The sequence below is a fragment of the Stegodyphus dumicola genome, chromosome 10 (assembly GCF_044657685.1).
Source record: "Stegodyphus dumicola isolate Sdum_Otavi_A_Nest chromosome 10, ASM4465768v1".
NCBI lineage: Eukaryota > Metazoa > Arthropoda > Arachnida > Araneae > Eresidae > Stegodyphus > Stegodyphus dumicola.
The window spans coordinates 156,401,334-156,421,505 of record NC_140777.1 but is presented as its reverse complement, the minus strand read 5'-3'; the positions used below and the strand labels follow the sequence as shown (position 1 = coordinate 156,421,505).

Here is a 20,172-nt window from a genome sequence, read left to right as displayed (position 1 = left end):
ATTTTTTAATATAAAATCGTGCCTGCGGACTATACGTGCGAAATTACGGTACCTCCGATGACGATATTATTGATGAGTTTTTATCCGTGGATACAATTTTACTCGAACAAATCGGATACTTTTTCTGAAGTACCTGGACCAAAGCATGCCCCTCTTCCTGATGCAAAACCAAATGAATATTTCAATAATTTTTTTTCAAGTATACTAACCAACAGCAGTGTTTTCGCATTCTCGATACAAAACAAGAGAAGTGTTATCGCGCTGCACCGTATTTTTGGCATACGACAAGTGAAGCGCGCGCCAGACTCAAACGGTTAAAAATATAATTTTACACTAGGAGAAAGAAATTTAAAACCACATCTCTTGTGAATGGCATTCAGGTGGCTGAAAATTTTATATACTTTTATAGAAATTTTATAAAAACTGATCATAATTATTGTGCAGAATTTTTGTACATAAACACAAAACTAAAATATGCATACATATTTATATATTTTATTCTTATTAAAAATTTCACAAAAAGAAACGTCTTCTACTAGTTTCCATTTCATGCCGTTTTAAAATCCATTCATATTCGCCAAATTTTGTGTCAAAAGTATTTTTTTGAAGACTACGTAATCTGAGAGTAAAACGAGGTCCAATTTCTTGCAAAGCTACTCTCGATTCATTTTTAAACTCATATCTATGGTGCCGGACAAATATATAATCTCGTTGGTTGTGAAAGGTTACCACTCTTCGCCCATGAAATTCAGGATCATGTTGAAAAAGAGATGAAAATAAACGGCCAATTGTAAGCCCCAGCCTAGTACGAAAATTATTCAATATAATTTCTGGTCTGTGAGACGTGCACTCAGCTCGATGCTTGATTTTCTTGCAGTATTTAACATTACTTATTCTAAAAAATGCTGTAGGACCTTCAGGTAGATGAATTACCAGCATACCAGTGGGGTGTCTTCGATCTTCAGTAACAATAACTATGTTAGTAAAGCCCCGTGAACTTGCTTCCTTAACTAGTTTCTTTATACTAGCATGTTTCCGATACAGAAATATAGAATCTTGAATGAGAAGTTTGAGTTCGCGGCAGAAACGAATAGTCCAGGTATGAGGATTCTCACTGCAAGTAACCAAAACTTTTGGTGGAACTTCTCGATTGTTATGAGAAGCAAATTCATCAATACTTTGATCCAAGATAACTTCTTGATCATCAACCTCCACCATAGTTTCATCTGGCTCTCTGGTATTTTCCAGAGTTCTTGGTACTTGCTTAGGAACATCTTCTCCAGCAGCAATAGCTTTCCTAATTCTTTTCTTCTTTTCTTTTTTTAATTTCTGTTTTTCTTTTTTTAATTTTAAATACTCTTCCAGACGCTTTTGCTTATTTTTTATTTCAGATATGTTCCTTGCTATAAAAGAAAAAATACTTTTAATATATTTTCTCATAAAGGTTATTTGGATTATACTTCATTTCAAGGAAAATGTTATAAATTTAAATAATTTTTCAAATACATTTATTTAATTTTCATTTCAGATGTTTCTTGACCTAAAAGGAAAATATTTAATATACCTGTGGCACAGCCTAAGCTCAAGGAATTAGAGAATCTTAATATACGCTAACTAGCCATAAGTATTAAAACATCTCTAAATACAGTGGTCTCAAACTCAAACTGCATGCAGGCCAAATGCTCCAGCTGAAAGCATCTGATGGAGCAGAATATTTTTTAATGAAATTTAAAACCATTTTAAACAAAGCAAAACACAAATAAATAATAATAAATTTCATGTACTGAATATTTACTTAAACATACACAAACAATTATGATAATAACACACACACACACAAAAAAAAAACATGTTTTCTATGTAAAGTCTATTGGTAAGTGCAAGAAATTTATACTGTTTACATTCTGTAATTTAAATGCACTGATAGCTAAATACTAAATTTTTGATTGACATTTATTCCATGTAATGACAATATGTTGAATTAACTACTAAATAACTTACTTTTAACCTTAACTGGAAATTTTAGAATACCTGAAGCACCATCAGCTGTCGCTAATCTCTCTCACAAAGTTCCTATGTATGTAGTTGTACGTGTTGTTGTGCATTGACTGCCTGTCATTGAACCTCCCTGTAGATTTAGACCTCCAAATCATATTTCAAGTCAGAGTCTGGAAATTTTCAACAATTTTTTCCCTGTCCTGTTAACATTATAGCAGGTGCATTTGCTGATTGAAAGATCCTCTGAAAATTTTGAGTAAATGAGAATCGGCTTGACATGTCCAGAAAATCCTGAACAAGGAGCAGGTGCCCAACTCCAAAGTATGTTCTTTAGCTTAGAGAAAAAGATTTCTTATCTCGTGTTTTTCAACTTTCTAAGAACATTTTTTTTTCTTTTCTGCTTGTTCTGCTAAGAATGTTATTATCTCTCCATTGAGATACCAGAATTGGCTCTGCCAACAGCATTTTCCATTTTCACTATCATGAGCAATTTGCTACATATCTCCAAAGAAAACCGGTAGCCAGCAGTGTGCTACTGACAAAGTAACTCAGTAAGAACTGGCAGAAGGAATTTTAGACTGCTTGTCTTACTCAAGAATTTTACCCTGCACTACGAAAACCCTCGTAAAACATTGGGTCTCACTAATGGCATTACGGTCAATGCCCAAAAGGGGTCTAATTGTCTTAATTAAGCCCTCCATCATCCATTATCACACCTTATTGCCACAGCTGTTAGCTCTTGAAGACCTAGCTATTACAGTAGCTCCACTGACCTCACGATCATCTCTGCCAGGAAGTCCGACACCATACTATATATTCACCAGAAAACACAACAATAGATGCAAACACCCACTTAAATATGTATGATACACCAATCCTATGGACCAAGAAGGCCTGTTACCTTGGAGTTACTCTTGATCACTGTCTCACATGGTCCTCAAACATTACACAGCTCTTAGCCAAGTTCAGAGTGCATAAATATACACTTGCGCCTCGAATTGCTCGGAACTGCATTCTTTCCATTGATCATAAAATACTGATTTATAAGACCATGATGTATTCCATACTTACCTATGCCTGCCTGTCTGGGAGTAAGCTTGAAAAACTTCCTTGAATAAGTCACAAATTCTACAAAATGTTATGCTCTGACCGGCAGTGAGTTGCTGTTTATTAGGAACTCGGCAATCCATCACAAATTCAAAATTCCAGAAATTCTGTGCTATATGGCTTTGTTACCCAAAAATTCTTTTGCAAAATCCTATTGGTACAAAACAATACCATTCCTGTATTGAATTATGACTACAGTTCTAAAAAAATCTGATGTGTACACCACATGACTTCCTTGTACGGAATATTAAATTATACGCATTTTTTCTTGCATTTTATTTAAACTTATTAAATTGAATTAAACCTATTTCGCCGACAGCGCATAAACCACAATAGAATAAATGCATTCTTTAAAATTAACTTTGTTTACCATAGCAACACTCTGGCGCTAGGTTTACTTAACAGTATTATATTTCCTTCATATTATAACTCAGAATGCACAAAATTTATATCATTTAAAGAATTATCTAATCGTTGCCACATGTTCTATTCAAATATTATAATAAAGCTAGAACTATGTATAAAAGAAATTAAGCAAACAAAACAAAAAAGAAACAGTTTTTCACAGACGATTGAGTATTTCTCATTCAATTAATTCAGTTTTCACTTCGCGACAAGGCAAAAATACATAAAAACTCAAAATATGTGTATTAAAAATTACAAAGTAAATCTTAAACACTTATTTCCTCGAAAAAATTCCAGAAATGATTAAGCATGATTTAAATAATAAATGAAGGCATTATTTTTGTTGTTGTGAAGCTAAGTTTCTCTAGATTGGCAACAAATCCGCTACTCAGCTGTTTCAAATGTAAGCAAGAGCAATGGCCACCATCAAATTAGGCTTAGCGGAACTTAAACAATTTTAAAATTGTTGATAATTCTAAAAATAATACCGATTTACTAAGTTTTACCTGTTAAGGCATAAAACCCTTAACAGGAGCATAAAAACAACATAATTTAATCATTTTTAAAGCAAAAAATGTACAATTTACAAACATGTAAGAGTAAAGAAACTGAGATTACTGAGCCGGGTAACAGAGTGGATATATTTATATACGTTTGGCATGGCCGATTGAAACGAAAATATGAGGTGCACATCTACATGTTATAGTAGTCTTATATACAAAATTTCAACATTCTGAGGCTACTCGTTTTTTAGTTATGCAAGATACGTACGTACAGACGCCACGAAAAATTCTCTTCAGAATTCATTTTAAAGCAGTTTTTTAGTTTTTTTGGAGGAAAAGAGTCTTTTATTCTGTCCTTATGTACAGATATCACGCAAAAACATCGTTAAATTGCATTTGAAAGCGGTCAAAGTGGATATTTTCGTTGAAATATGCTGCCTGAAGCTTTTCGCGATTACAATACTTCCTTTTTACTTCGTACAAGGAATTAAAAATGGGAAAAGACCGCTTATGGTCCCAAGGCATTTAAACTGTCTTTCTGATTTTCTATATATTAATGTGTATATATATATATATATATATAAAACACCATGCATAGCTAAATGATATAAAAAGTATTACACCTATTCATATTTGTTATTCTGATAATATTATGTATTACTTGTATTAATTCTGTTCCACTATGTATTCACAATCAAGTATATCATTCTTGAAACTTTTTTGCTTATGCATCTTTTTACTGCTACCTTACTGTGATATTATATTAGAAATAACTGTCTTGCATATTGGCGTTTCTTTTAAACCTATTTGCTACTAATTTTGCAGCGCTCTTTATTTGTAATGCTTACTTGCACCTTGATTCCTCCAAACCTGGCTATCAGCTGGTTAAACCTGGTAGCATCTGGTCTCTGTTGGCTCATCATTTACTACTCAGTGGATTGTGTCATTCATCGAATGCTGTATCTATGCCATACGTTGCTTATCCTACTTGTACTTCACATTTTATGTAATTCTGGCCTAGGAACTATAAATTATTTGCAGCTATTAAAGCCTAGCTAGTGTTTGCCAAAATCTGATGGCAATGTATCATAAGGCTGGTGTCTAAAGATACGTAGTTCTGCTAAATTTTGTCTTCTTTATATTGCACGTTGACCAAGTTAAGTTTGAAATACATTCTGTCACACACACACACACACACACACAAAAAAAAAAAAAAAAAAAAAAAAAAAAAAAAAAAAAAAAAAAAAAAAAGTGCACCCAAAAGGAACTGAACTACTATGATGAAACTTAACACATATGCAGTGTATAAGGAGATAAACAAATGATTATAATTTAGAACAAAAGATCATTTAAGAAGTTACAACATGAAAAAGGTTACAAAATCAGTAACAGGGTTCGTACACATTTCTGCACACGGAAATTAAGCACTTTTAAGGACCATTAAAGAAAAAAAAATAAGGACCTATGAGCAAATGGGAACTGAATAAATTCAACTAACCCTCTGAGCACCGCAGGATTTTAGATATTTCATGAAGATCAGTATTTTAACAGCATTTATCACATAAGTATGTATAATTACTTATTTTAGTCTGTATTTTCATAAACTTACATTCATTAAGAATTTATATTACATTTACATTATTGAAAAAAAGTAAGAAGCAAAATATCTTAAATTATATGCTACAGTACAAAGTCCGTAATCAGGACTCGTCGGGACTTCGGCAATTCCGGATTATAGATCATCAGTTTAAATCTGGTAAGATGGCATGCAGAAATTATACAATTAAAAATATGAAACCATAATTTATGAAATAAAGAGCAACTATGATCTAAAGGGTATCAAAATTTACACACACACACACACACACACACACACACACACAAAAAAAAAAAAAAAAAAAGCTTAATATTTATTTGTTTACTTTATTAAACATTTCTTTCAATGTAAGTTGTTTAAGTTGCTTTGTTTTTTTTGCTAATACTTTCTCTTTAATTCTCTCTTCTATAAACAGTATCTCTTCTCTTTATGCGCATGCATAAACGCATAATGCGTTTACACATGCGCATAAAGTTTGTAGCTTTGAGGTCCAGATTATAGATCATTCCGGATTAAAGACTTTGTACTGTATTATATGTCATAACGCTCAGAGGGTTAAAAATATTATCTATGCCTGAACTTCACTTTTCAAATACCATCCTAAAAATAAAAAAAATCCGTAAGTAGGATGCATTATTATTAAACATGACTTAATTAACATAATTATTAAGTCTGAGAATAAAATATATGAAATTTATCAAGGAGCATTATACATTTTACACTTATAAGAAGTGGACATATTTGAAAGGAGATAAGTAACATTTCATTTACGTTTTACTAGCAGTTAGTTTTATGTTGATTTTATTTTATATCTCATTTTGTATTATACTTGCTCAGTCTAGAGCAGTGTTTCCCAACATTTTTTGTGCTATGCCCCACATAATCCTCTCTAAAAATTTTAAGCTCCCCCAGCATATACATAATTTTTAATATTTAAAAATTGAAATGTTCTCAAAAGAAACTTGAATGATAGCTTTTAGGAAGAAATGACTACGAAATTTTATGAGCAAACATAGTAAGTGAACTTTAAAAACATGGAGAACTGAAATTTAAGAAAAAACTCATTTTAGTTCAAGTTTTTCATTTTAAGTACAGTCAAAAGTCATTAATCCGGACTCGTCGGGACTTCGGAGATTCCGGATTATAGATCATCAGTTTAAATCTGGTAAGATGGCATGCAGAAATTACAAAATTAAAAATATGAAACCGTAATTTATGAAATAAAGAACAATTATGAACTAAAGGGTATCAAAATTTACAAAAAGAAAAAGCTTAATATTTATTTGTTTACTTTATTAAACATTTCTTTAAATGTAAGTTGCTTCGTTTCATGTGATAATACTTTCTCTTTAATTCTATTAAACAGACATAATTTCTTGTTTAGTTACAAAGTTCCGCTGTTCAAGTCCTATAATTGCTGTGTTGAGAATACCGACTAATTTGTCAATCGAAATGTTTTCGTTTTCAATAACCTCTGGGTCACTTTCTTCACTATCGGAAGCGAATTATAATGACGAGGAACTTGATTTAAATCATATCAAAGACGGAGATGAAACACTACACTTAGTACGGAATTATAAACCAAATAAAATAAAAACATCTGCCCTGAAGATAAGGATAGTGCTGACAGATCAACTTCCAATCCGCGGCGTGAAATTGATAAACAGATTTCGGATTTCAAAACATACTTTCGCTTTGTAGATACAAATTACATATTAGTAAATATATATCGGAAATTCTATTTGACATAATCTTTCTAATTTGTCATAATTTAATAATGACGTTTCTGCCCCCCCCCTCTGCCGCAGAGCAGCGTGAAATTGATAAACAGATTTCGGATTTCAAAACATACTTTCGCTTTGTAGTAAATATATATCGGAAATTCAATTTGACATAATCGAAAGTTCAAGCTTACTTTTATAAAATTGCTCTAACAGTCTGCAAAAAATAATAAGCCGGATCCAATTCGAAGATTAAGGAACAACGCAATCTGCAACATTAACTGAATTAGATAACTTTAGCTTAGCGTATTACTTCGTTACACATTAAACGCGCATGCGCACAAACATATTCGCAGCCGTAAGAGTCTTACGCGCTCTCGTAAACGCCTGTGCGCATGCGTGAACGCGACGCATGCGCAGAAAGTTTGTAGCTTTGAGGTCCGGATTATAGATCATTCCGCATTATGGGTGTCCGAATTAACGAATTTTGACTGTATTAGTAATTTTTATTATTTAAATTTAGAGAGTTCCTTGCGCTTGATACTTGCTGCAAAGAAATTTTATGTCAGGTTCCAATTTAGATAACTTGAGTCTCAAGTCTCCCGATTTCATTATATCCAACCAACTTCTTTTTTCTTTCTTTCTTTTTTTTTTTTTTTTTTTTTTTTTTTAGCAGCAAATCATTTATGGCACTAACTAAATCCACATTCAGCAAAATATGAAAATAGAAATAGTAACAATAGTTCTCTTGCAAATTCTGTTGAATTTGGATATCTGATTTCCTTACAAAGCTATGTCATCGTTCCTTTTATATTAAATAAAGTTTTAATTGAGTCATCATTTTGCATTTCTGTGAGTTCTTTTTACTGCATATTTGAAATATCAGCCAAATCCACTAGCATTGGCTGCATCATCCAAGTTGGGAAATCAATTTGTTTTAAGTTACAAAATCTTTCAAATCGGTCGATAAAATTTTCAGATGATCGACAATAACAAGTATATCGGTATCAATAACAGGTATAGTGGTAGTCATGCCACATGTTTGGAGCCAATGACACTTTTCAAAATTTTTGTGGTAAATAGTATATGCCTGACATAATTCAACAAAGATAATGAAACCAAGTATCTTCCTTTTGCATCGACATAAGTTTTATTGCTACTTGAAGTTGTTTATTTAATATATTTAATTTTCAAAGATATCAGCTAAATAACCCACAATTGCCTTGTTATCATCCGTTAACGGATTTTTCATTTCAGGTTTGTCGCTTATACAATAACTAAGAGTATCAAATAGTTCCATAAATCCTTCCAAGCCTTTCGACAGCCTTTTTACTTCAGTGTGAAGTACAAGTCTCATATAGTCTTTTTGTTCTTCATAAAATAACTTTAAAAGACGTTCACATTTGGCCTTATCTTTAATAGCACTATTATACACTTTATAACTGAATTTAGTATTTCATTAAGAACAGGGGAATTGTTTTTAGCTAGCAAGTTTTCTCTATGAATAACACAATGCTCAAGAAGCATTTCTGGAATCTCATCTTTTGTCAATTTTAAGCAACCCTTTTTCTTATTCCGTGCTTTATTTTATTTTTCAACCATCATATTAGGAGCACCATCTGCAGTACAAAATGTATTATATTTTTTATTGGTATATTTTTTATATCTAAGTAATTTTTTAGATTACTATAAATATCTTTGGAGGTAGTGGTGCTTTCTAATGATTTACAGAAGAACATTTCTTCGGCAAAATCCCCTTTATGAATATATCTTACATAAGTTACAAGTACGGCCTCACTGTCTCTCAAAGTTGGTTCATCCATTTGCACCGAAAATTTTCTTATTTTCAGCTTTTCAACAAGTTGTATTTCAATATCCTCATTTAATCTTTCTTCTGCAAACAGTATTGTTATTTAGTGGCATAGCTTTAACGTCTTTGTCATCTTTTTTTTTTTTTTTTTTTTTTGTCATTTTTGTTTCTAGAACAGTTTTAAATGCTGATATTGATGGTTTTATTCAATTCTCCCCTATAGTATAGCTTTTCCCAGATTAAGCAATGAGTAATGAAATTTGATAGCCTCAAGAGCACGATTAACAGTTGCATTATGAGCAGTAAATAGAGACTTTAATATTACTGTTTTTTCAAACATTTTCCTTAAAGTATGAAAATAATTCAAATCTGAATTAATATCAGCATTATGTTTCGCCTTCAAATGTGCCTCAAGACGACCTAGTTTCATTAATTTATTGGTCAGGCATTATTAGCATAAAAGACAAAAGTTGGCCGGGTATGAAACCAAATTTTAAATATGTCTCCGAATACCCATGAACGTTTTTTTTCTTGCTTGCACCCCTCATTTCACTAAGGGCTGAAAGAAATAAATATAAGATCAATATAAACAAAGCTGAGAGCAGCTGCTGTTCCCATTCAAGGAAAGAATAATATACTGGTTGCCATTCCTAGAGTAAAAAATAAAATAAAATCGTTGGCTGAAATGTGCGAGAAACGTCTGGAAAGCATAATGTGTCAGTTATTTAAATGCCTTTAAAAGCATTTAAATGTCAGTGTTTACAGCGAGAATTCTTTATAAAATATTTAAAATGCACTGCAATTTAAAAACTTTTTTACGTATACATCACTTAAATTTTTCTTTATTTTGGGGAATAAAAAATGAAGTTTTGAAAAATTTTGACTTCATGAAACATATTTAGAACGTCTTTTGTCCCCTTAAACCCTGGACGAGTCCATTTTAGAATTCCCCCCCTTAACAGTCACATTGCCCTCTTGTGGGGCATGGGCCCTACGTCTAGAGCTTCAGTAAATAGTTAGCAGATTTTATGTCAAGCAGCATAGGTTAAAATAAGAAGTAAAATCATAATCAGCATGATTCGCAACCAATGACTGGCTGTTATTACTGCTACTGCTTACCTAGAGATAGACCTGCTGATCAGAACAAATCTGAAAGATGATGTAGGAATGGTTGGCAAGTTCTGAAAATTAGCTGGGCTCTGTCTGATACGTTAGTGCCGTAGCTTCATGTAGACTTCCAGGGTTTGTGACTCTGTTAATATACGAGGGTTGGAACTTTAATAGTGGCATCACAGCTGAAAAAACGCAATGCAACAAAACCAACGAATATCGCATATACCACAAGTGAACTACATACCTGCCTTACCTCTCAGCAAAAAGACTCGTCCTGCCTACGTCACGCACATGTGGAGTGACGCGAAGAACGGATCCTTGTATTAGCTCGCGGTCTAAAGTAAGTGTTGTCAGAATATTTTCAAAACAAGAACAACGATGTTGGATAAAAATTGAATGTGCCAGAGGTCGTACAGCACGACAATGTCATCAAGGGCTTCAAGAGGCTTGCGGGGAATCCGCATTGCCTTACAGAAGCGTAGCAAGATGGGTGAAAGCATTCAATGAAGAATGCCAAAACGTGGCAGACATGCTGTGGCCAGGTCGTCCGAGTGTCAGCGATGCAGACGTGCAAGCTGTTGCCGCACTAATGGACAGTGATCGCCGCCAAACGATTCGTCAGCTGGCTGGACAAACAGGATTAGCGCATACGACTGTGCTGCACATTCTGAAGGAACGCCTGTCCATGAGAAAAATTGCTTCACGATGGGTTCCACATCAATTGACGGAAATGCAGGAATGGCTACAATACGATGCTGCCCGAATCCACCTGGAGCGCTGGATGAGACTTGGGCCCGATCGTACCAGGCAAAACTGAAACGCCAATCAAACGAATGGCATCATCACGGGTCACCACAACGTTCGAAATTTCGTCAGAACCCCAGCAATGTGAAAGTTATGGTGATTCTCGTGTATGACTGTGATGGTGTCATCCTAACGCGTACCATTCCCTCATAGCAGACCGCCACTGCAAAGTAATACCGCTCATTTTTGGAGCACAATCTCCGACCAGCTTTGAGAAAAAAACGGCGACACTTTCTGCAGAACGCTCCTCTCATTTTGCATGACAATGCTCGGCTGCATGCAGCGCAAGCTGTGAATGATTTGTTCAAGCGATGGGGCTGGAAGTACTTTACCATCCACCATAATCCCCAGATCTAAGCACTTTTGACTATGACTTGATTCCTAAGATGAAGGAACCACTTTGTGGCACTCACTTCCAAACTGTTCCTGAGATTCTTGCGGCAGTAGACCGGTCCATTCAAACTATCAACAAAACAGGTGCGGCTACAGGTATTCTGCGACTTCCACATCGTTGGAAATGGGTTGTACACAATGCTGGCGACTGTATTGAAGGACTGTAAAACATGGTGACATGAATCACTTTTGTATTCCTTGTAAATAAATAGTTGCCACTATTATAGTTCCAACTCTCGTACTTTAAGGTTCTAATAAGCCACTAAAGCACCAGAGGTGATAAGTGGTTTTGCATTATTTAGAGTCTCACTAGATGCGAACAATAAGTTTTACATGAATTTTTAAATTTTTTTGTTTTACCTTGTGACTACGGTAAGGCTTAATGAAAGGCAATAACTCGCTTTAATATGCAGAGATAATTTTTAAGGGCAAGCAGTTAGTTATAAGTATAATTATAACCTTAGTCATTATGGATTTACATGGCCAATATTAAATTTTATTTATTTGTTAACAATATTTGTTAAAAAAGGCCCTATTAAAATCTCAATCTAATAAAATTTCACAGTTTAAAATAGATGTAATTTATAACATTGATTCTTAAACGATATTTGGATAATTACACATTAAAAGCTACAAAACATAAATGTTTTGTAGCAACAATATTCAACAAAATATTTATGCATCTTTTTAATTTGAAGCCTTTCCAGACGTTCTGGTTAATTTATATTAGTTTCCTTCTCTTAAAGCATCTTTTCTAACAATTAGAAATTTGGGTACTATTGAGTTTTGAGGGCCATAAAAAACCGCCAAACTATTGTTGATGCCAGTGCTGTCAAAAATAATTGCAACAACCTTAATGCAAGAAAGGAAGTACAGTCAAAAGTCGTTAATTCGGACACCCTTAATCCGGACCTCAAAGCTACAAACTTTCTGCGCATGTGTCGCTTTGACGCATGCGCGTAAGACCTTTACCGCTGCGAATTTGCGTGTGCGCAAAATACGTTTACGAATGCACGTTTAATGTATAACGGACGGGATAAGCTAAGCTAAAATTATCTAATTATCTATTTCAGTTAATGTTGCAGATTGCGTTGTTCCTTAATCTTCGAATTGGATCCGGATTATTATTTTTTGCAGACTGTTAGAGCAATTTTATAAAAGTAAGCTTGAACTTTCGATTATGTCAAATAGAATTTCCAATATATATTTACTAATATGTAAAGGATATACAAAGCGAAAGTATCTTTCGGAGTCCATTAAACAAAAAGTAGAATTGCTGCAAAAAATGGATAAAGGCATATCCTTTGTTTATCTAAACTTTAACGTTTGTTTATCTAAACATTGTTTATCTTTAACACCGGCCAGCAGTGCAATGAATTGGAAGTTGATCTGTCTGCTTATCTTAAGAGCAGATGTTTTTATTTTATTTGGCTTATAATTGCTTATTCAATGTAGTATTTCATCTCGATGTGTCTTTGATATGATTTAAATCAAATGCCTCATCATTATAATTCGCTTCGGATAGCGAAGAAAGTGACAGAGGTTATTGAAAACGAAAAAATTTCGATTGACAAATTAGTCGGTATTCTCGACACAGCAATTATAGGACTTGAACAGCGGAACTTTGTAACTGAACACGAAATTATGTCTGTTTATAGAATTAAAGAGAATGTATTATCACATAAAAAACGAAGCAACTTAAACAACTTACATTGAAAGAAATGTAAAAAAATTACATTGAAAGAAAAGTAAACAAATAAATATTAAGCTTTTTCTTTTTGTAAATTTTGATACCCTTTAGATCATAATCGTTCCTTATTTCGTAAATTACGGTTTCATATTTTTAATTTTATAATTTCTGCATGCAATTTTACCAGATTTAAACTCATGATCTATAATACGGAAAAATCGATAATCCGGAGTCGCCGAAGTCCGGATTAACGACTTTTGACTGTATAATAGTAAATAACTATCTAAGATTGATGTTTTAATTTAGATGAAATGTTAATTTCATATAATACTTTTTTATTATTATAATTTATATAAAAAAGGCTAAACATGACTGAATGGAAGCACAAGAGGAAATAACTATTTCAGATCATTATTAGAATTTATATAAAAATTGCTAAACATAACTGAATGGATGCCTGCATCGCTATTTTGCTACCGAGTTATCGCTAAAGCATAATTTCATCTCACTGATTGTTCAGACATAATTTTTTCTAATGAATAATGCCTTTCCATTTAAAAAATTCTCGGTAAAGTGCAGAATCGCCCACTTATTTATTTGCCGCTTTTTACAAGGGTTAAAAACAATTGAATTTTTGTCAATTTTTTTTTTACTAAGTGAAAATAGGTCGATTTGTACATAGATAAACTCAAGGGTGTGTGCAGTGCCATTTTTGTGCAATTCTGGGATTTTTTTTTTAAGTGAAAATAGGTCGATGTGTTCATGAATACCGAGTATGTGCAATTCTTAAAAACGCATCAAGCAGTGGGTGATTCTGCACTTTTCCCAAAATTCTATTCCAGACTTTTCATCATGGGCAATTCCCAAATTGTTAAATCCATAAGATATCAAAAAAGGATTTAAAAATTAAACTAGCATTTCAATTACATCTTAAGAAATATAGAACTATATAAACTTACGCAATCTGAAGTCAGCACGTACCTTAGATTTGGCGCTTTTGCGCATGCATTTTCGCTGCAATTTTTTTACGGTCCTCAAAACAGAATAGTACTGAAATTTGTTTCAATAAGCGCACAGAAAGAAGAAACGGCGCACGACTGTTTGCCAGGAAATGCTCCAATGCTTGAATGTTGATTCGAACCTTCTAGAGAAAATTGTTACTGGTGATGAGACCTGGGTCTACGAGTACGATCCCGAGTCGAAGCGTCAAAGCTCAGAATGGCACACTGCTTCCTTGCCGAAGCCCAAGAAAGCTTGTATCAGCAAGTCGCGTGAGAAGTGCATGCTGATTTTTTTTTTTTTTTTTTTTTTTTTTTTATGGTAAAGGTGTGATTCACAAGGAGTTTGTTGCTCATGGACAGACTGTCACAGGTAACTTTTACGTTGGAGTGCTCAGCCACTTGCGGGATCGCATCTGCCCGGCAATTGAATTCTCCACCACGACAACGTGCCCGCTCACACGTCGCGTGCTGCCGCCGAAGTTTTGGTGAAGTTCAATGTGACAACACTGCCACAGCCACCCTACAGCCCCGACTTGGCTCCAAGCGACTTTTTCCTCTTCCCCCGAATCAAGACAGGCCTAAGAGGGAAGCGATTCCTTTCCAACCAGTAGGCTTCAACGACAGCCCTTGACAGCATGATGCCCGAGGCCTTTCAGAGGGCTACGAACAGTGGAAGCGCTGTGTTGATCATATTTTGAAGAATTTTAGTCCCCTGTACTTAAATGTCCAATAAATTTCTAGTTCTGAGGTAAGTCTTGAAACTTTTGAATCACACCCTGTATAAGCCGATCCCCATCATTTAGTTTTAAAGAAGAGGTTTAAAAATTTTTTCGCCTATACACGGAAATATACATTATTTCTGTCATTAAAATTCATAAGAATGAAGTCAATAGCAAAAATATTTAACAGAAGTTTGGCAAGGAAAATTTAAAGGCAAAATGTGAAAGAGTACCTGTGCATAAAGTGTATGCAAGATTATTATTATGATCAAGAAATAAATTTGCATACCTAACAAATGAAGATTCAATATATGCCAAATATGTCATGAATAAATACTCTTAACATTTTACGAAATTATATTCACAGATTCTAATTTTTAATCTCGTATTCTACGAGATCTCATTCATATATTTAATCTCATATACTATGTTTCAAATTACAATGCAGACAAAATAATGCTTCTTATCATTTAATTAAAAAAATTTAAACCTTAATTTCAGGCTTGATGGCAAAAATCTTACAAAACTGTTCAGCCCCAAAAATATTCACCAAAATATGATATAAATTTCAATACATTAAAAACATTGCAACCGAGCTGATTTATCAAACAAATATACTTTATAGCTTATTAAGACAAATGCATCAGCACGGTTTTTTCCGAAATATAAAGGGATACAAAAAGAAATTTTATCATGCTCCGTAAGCAACTCATTTGGAGGATAATAAAGGGCCAATTTTTGCTCTTGAACTATACATATCCTATTCTGAATTTAGATACTCAGTTTTTAGCTCTCACAAATTAAAAGAAGTATTCAGATCTAATTAGTTTGATAGAATAAGATCTGTAGATGAGCTACATCTGCTCACATTTGTTTTTGTGCACTTGCGTTTTCCAGTTTTATTTGCAAATATCAGTTACTAGCAAAATAACTATTTTTTTCATATATCACCTGTTTTAGTTTGCTTATTTAGAGAAAAATTATTCAAAGCATTTTTGGTAAAAATAATAATTTATTCAAAAAGTCTGAAAATGAGCTTGCATAAGTATTTGGAGACTGAAAAAAAAAAGTTTATATTTAACATAAAAACACAAAAATAAAAAGACAATATTTTATTGGATATCCTATAGCCAAAATTACACTTTTCATGAACTTTATCGTGGATTTAATTAATTTTTTTTGTGTGTAAAAATGCTCTATTTTGTACTACTCCTCCGTGGTAATTGGTCTTAGAGCTTTCGAAGAAATGCCATTTACCCGTTCTTTCTCCCACTCAAACCATATTATGTTCAATGAGATTTTAAGTCCAAAGAATATGAAGCAGTTTTCACAACATCAGGACAGTTGCATAATAGCCACAAGGGAACATTTCAAGCTGCATGTTTAAGATTTGTTATCTGACAGAACTTTAATTTATTTCACATTCCAAATTTTCTTGCACATGCTTTCAGATTTTTACCAAAAATATTTATATATTTATACTCATCCACATTATTTCCTATAAAACTATATTTCCCATTCCAGAGGCAGAGAAACTTCTTCAAACCATTATGCCTCCACCCACATTATTAACAATATGTTTTCCAGATATAATTTTTTATTTGGTTTTCGCCACACAGCTAATTCATTAAACTGTGACTCATTTGGAAATATAATATTGTTATAATGTGATAAGCTTTTGCTTACGATAGAATGTCAGCAGTATTATCCTTGTCAAAAAATTTCCTTCCATTACTGCCCATTGTATCTATATGCTGTAATGATTTTTGTAACAATTTCAGGGTTCACTTTTATTCTAAATCACTGTGCGTTTTGTATTTTATTTGATTTTTCATATGATAAATCCAAGACTCCTCTGTATTAGCTTGGAATGTCACTCGGACTTAAGTGCATTTACAACAGTTCCTCGCAATTTCCTTCGTTTCATATCATCAATGATACTTGAATGCTATCAAGAAATTTTTGGAAATTTTTAACACCTTCAAAATTTCCAAAATTCCAGATTTACAACAGAACCTGTTAGTTTAAAGCTTTCTGCCATATTCACCTCATATTGGAAGTGTTTACATATTTTGCTAAAGCAACAATTTCCAAAAGCCGGAAATATTTCTTGTGGTGTATTTTCATTTATAACAAAAAAATTATGTTAAGAACTTTCATCAGTCAAAACATTTCAATGCTCCTTGTGTCCAAATAATTATGACAGTTACCATCTTAAGTTTTGAATTTGTTTTAGTATAAGCAACATTTTGATGATAATTATTTTGCAACAAGCAAGGCTTATAATAAAGAAAAAATGCTGTATTACAAAAATATCTGTAATCTGTGTTTCAATATTTACTACCAGATCTACGTAAGTAAATTTCAAAAATACGAGTGCCCCAAAACAAATTTTATGAAGCTACTGTAACAATTAATTTACTTTTCAATTCAACCATATCAGGTAAGAAAATGGGAAAACAATTATGATCAAACTTCGCATAATGTTTACTCTTCTATATAATTAAATTACCTTAAAATGAAGTTAAGTTAACCATTATATGTAATCACATTTTTCCATTAAAAAAAGCGAAAACGAATAACATCATTTTAATTAAATTTATGATTTACTAAAACAAATAAGATAATCGAATTACAGGAAATCAGAATCTTCTTATTTAAAGGGAGCTTCATAACAATGAAAAATTATAAAAACTGAAAAATCTACTTCAAGAATTGAAATAAAAATAAATCTGCAACAACTTTTACACTAACAGTTCATGTTGAAACAATTAAATTTAAGAAGTTTAATTGAAACAAAAAAATACCTGGAATACAAGTTAAAGGTTCGTCAGACATTTCCTCTCTTCAACACAAATATATTATTATTACTTAAGTTTAGAATAACACGTGTAGCAAAAATTAAAACGGTTAGATGGAAGTGTCTAAACATCCGACTTAGGATGGCGCGCGAAACAAGGTAATTTTTCTGCGCAGAACTGAATGCTCCAATGTCAAATGTCTTTTTGTTTTGTTTTTGTTGTTGTTACAAGAACTATAAATTCGAAATACTTTATTGTTGTTCCACCGCCATCAGACAAGGGTTTATCATTTTCTTTTCTAGCTTCCTTCTGACGACCTCCTGCTACAGAATCCACTTGAGTTCTCCACAAAGCCAGGTCTTTCCGGAATTCTTTGGGCAACTACTGGAAGTACTACCATAATGTAATAGAAACCCAGTATTAATAGTATTTAACAACGTAGTATTGTTGGTCTACTGCACAAAGTGCAGTTTTACTAGCTGAGATAAAATCTGGGCCCTTCAACGTTTGACACTGAATGTTACTTGAAAGTACATTAGCTTGAATAGGTAGAACGAAGTGTGTGACCCTTTGTCACGGTGTATGAGAGGAAAGTCATTTCTAGAAAAGCAAACGTACCTCGTCTGGTTGAAGGGAGCAAGAACTAATATTTAATTACAGGTAATGTTCGGAGTAGCGTTAGAGGGTTGTAGCAGTAAATCGAAGATACGTAACTTCTGGGTGCTACTATCATAGACAACCACATAAAAAGTAGCATGTAGATAACAAAAGGCTTAATATTTCGTATGATTTATGGATAGATGCTAAAAACTGTAAATGCGTTTATGAATAAATATTGATCTTCTTTAATGATACACTCAAGAATTTTACGCTCATTATTTACTAAATTATTTACCAAATTATTTTTCGAAAGATACTCACAGAAAAATGTTTTAGCATTAAGTACAGCAAAAGAAAAGCCAGTAATTCTTTAATAGTCTCTAATGGAAATATCTTTAATGATAGTTCAAATCGATGTCTTTACAATTCTTGACTTTGGCGATAAAATACAATTAGGCATTTTCTAACATGTAATTACCGAAAACTGGCCGTAATATGCAATTAATTAGGTTTATTGAGGTTTAATATAATTCGATGATAAGTGTCGCTCTGATTTTTGCCATTACATTCAGTTTTTCCCGCTCTTTGAGTGATAAGATCCTCAAGACGTAGTTCTATTTCATCTATCCTATCAGTTTCTTTCTCACATAAATATTTCCAAGATACAAATGTATATATTAACGTTGGAATGTTTCTTATTATCTATGAATAGGAAAAGTTTTGTCAAAATGCAATCAGACTCATTCAATTTTCGAGCCCGTTTGAACTTTGAACTACCATTGTTCATCGGTCTTATTAGCTCTGCGTCTGGTGGGCAAGATAACCAGTGAAAGCTGATGATTAAATTTTTTATGAGAGTCAAATCTAAATATTTTTCAAACCTTGTAGTCAAACATCATTCATCCACCCCCCCCCAATAGTTTTTTTTTAATTGTGTAATTAAAAACTTTAATTTACTTTTTAATTCGATTGAAATTTTCCTAAAAATGTTTAGATTATTTATACAAAGAAAAATAGCTTATCTAATTTAATTGAAATATCTATCAGACAGGCACAGAAAAAATTAAAATAAAACGAGAATACTTTAATGGGTCACAAGGGTATGGCATCATGTGACAGAGAAAGAGAAACACCGAAACAAAAACAAATGAACATCATGCAGTTTCATAGGTGTAGATGACATTTGAAAAATGTATTGTATGTTAGGAGATTTTAAGTATCGCTTTCTCACGTTGTCATCATGAATGATCCATTTGAAGAAGATATTTCTTGGGACTTTTTTGTGCAACATTATTATTGGGTAATGCTTTTATTAGAACATAATTTTGTGTTTTTGTGCGCTATCTTCTGTCATTGGGAAATGTTTGTCATATTTTACTGTTGAATTCATATAGAATAATTTATTCGTACACGTGATATATATTTACACTTTTCAATTTGCTTGTAGAGTGCTGACTACTTAATTAGTAAATCAAAGACTTTATAAAGCAAATTATGCGCGATAGATGTTGCCCAGTGGTGTACGACGGCGGGAAAATACTTTTCATTCTAAAAAAATATTTCCAGAGAAAAAAAATTGCGTCTAGGTATTAAGTTGTAAACGTACGATATTTTTTCAGGTTTTTATAAAAAGAAAATGATTTTCTGTGCGATTCGAAAATGAAACTTTCTTTGTAAAGATGGAGGAAAAACTTGTATATAGTAATGCACTGGAAGAATATTAGAAATTAGGTAGATCATAATTTTATTTGAACTAAAGCCTCAGAAGGGCCACTGAGAATTTGAGCCATGTTTTTGCTTCTTTAGAGTGTCGTTTTGTTGCATTGGTATATTTATTTTGTGATTAATATGAACACAAACTCCCTGTGCACCACTAATGTGCATCACAAGTAATCTAAAAGAAAGCGGCA

The 20,172-nt window shown here is 32.9% G+C and overlaps 2 protein-coding genes across 2 annotated transcripts in view; one reads left to right on the top strand and one right to left on the bottom strand.

The window, feature by feature from the left end:
* Positions 1 to 475: 475 nt before the first annotated feature.
* LOC118183079 (ribosome production factor 1) lies at positions 476 to 17,823 on the bottom strand. The gene is made up of 2 exons (XM_035352505.2): positions 17,669 to 17,823; positions 476 to 1,403 (listed from the first exon to the last, which is right to left on the bottom strand). The coding sequence occupies exons 1-2, from the start codon at positions 17,697 to 17,699 to the stop codon at positions 514 to 516; spliced, it is 921 nt and encodes a 306-aa protein (XP_035208396.1). The 5' UTR covers positions 17,700 to 17,823; the 3' UTR covers positions 476 to 513.
* A 1,562-nt stretch (positions 17,824 to 19,385) lies between these two features.
* Slob (Slowpoke binding protein) overlaps positions 19,386 to 20,172 on the top strand; it is a 111,264-nt gene continuing 110,477 nt past the window's right edge. The window contains exon 1 of the mRNA XM_035352503.2: positions 19,386 to 19,562. Coding sequence (XP_035208394.1) covers positions 19,503 to 19,562 — 60 coding nt within the window. The 5' untranslated portion in view covers positions 19,386 to 19,502. The remainder of the gene's footprint in view (positions 19,563 to 20,172) is intronic.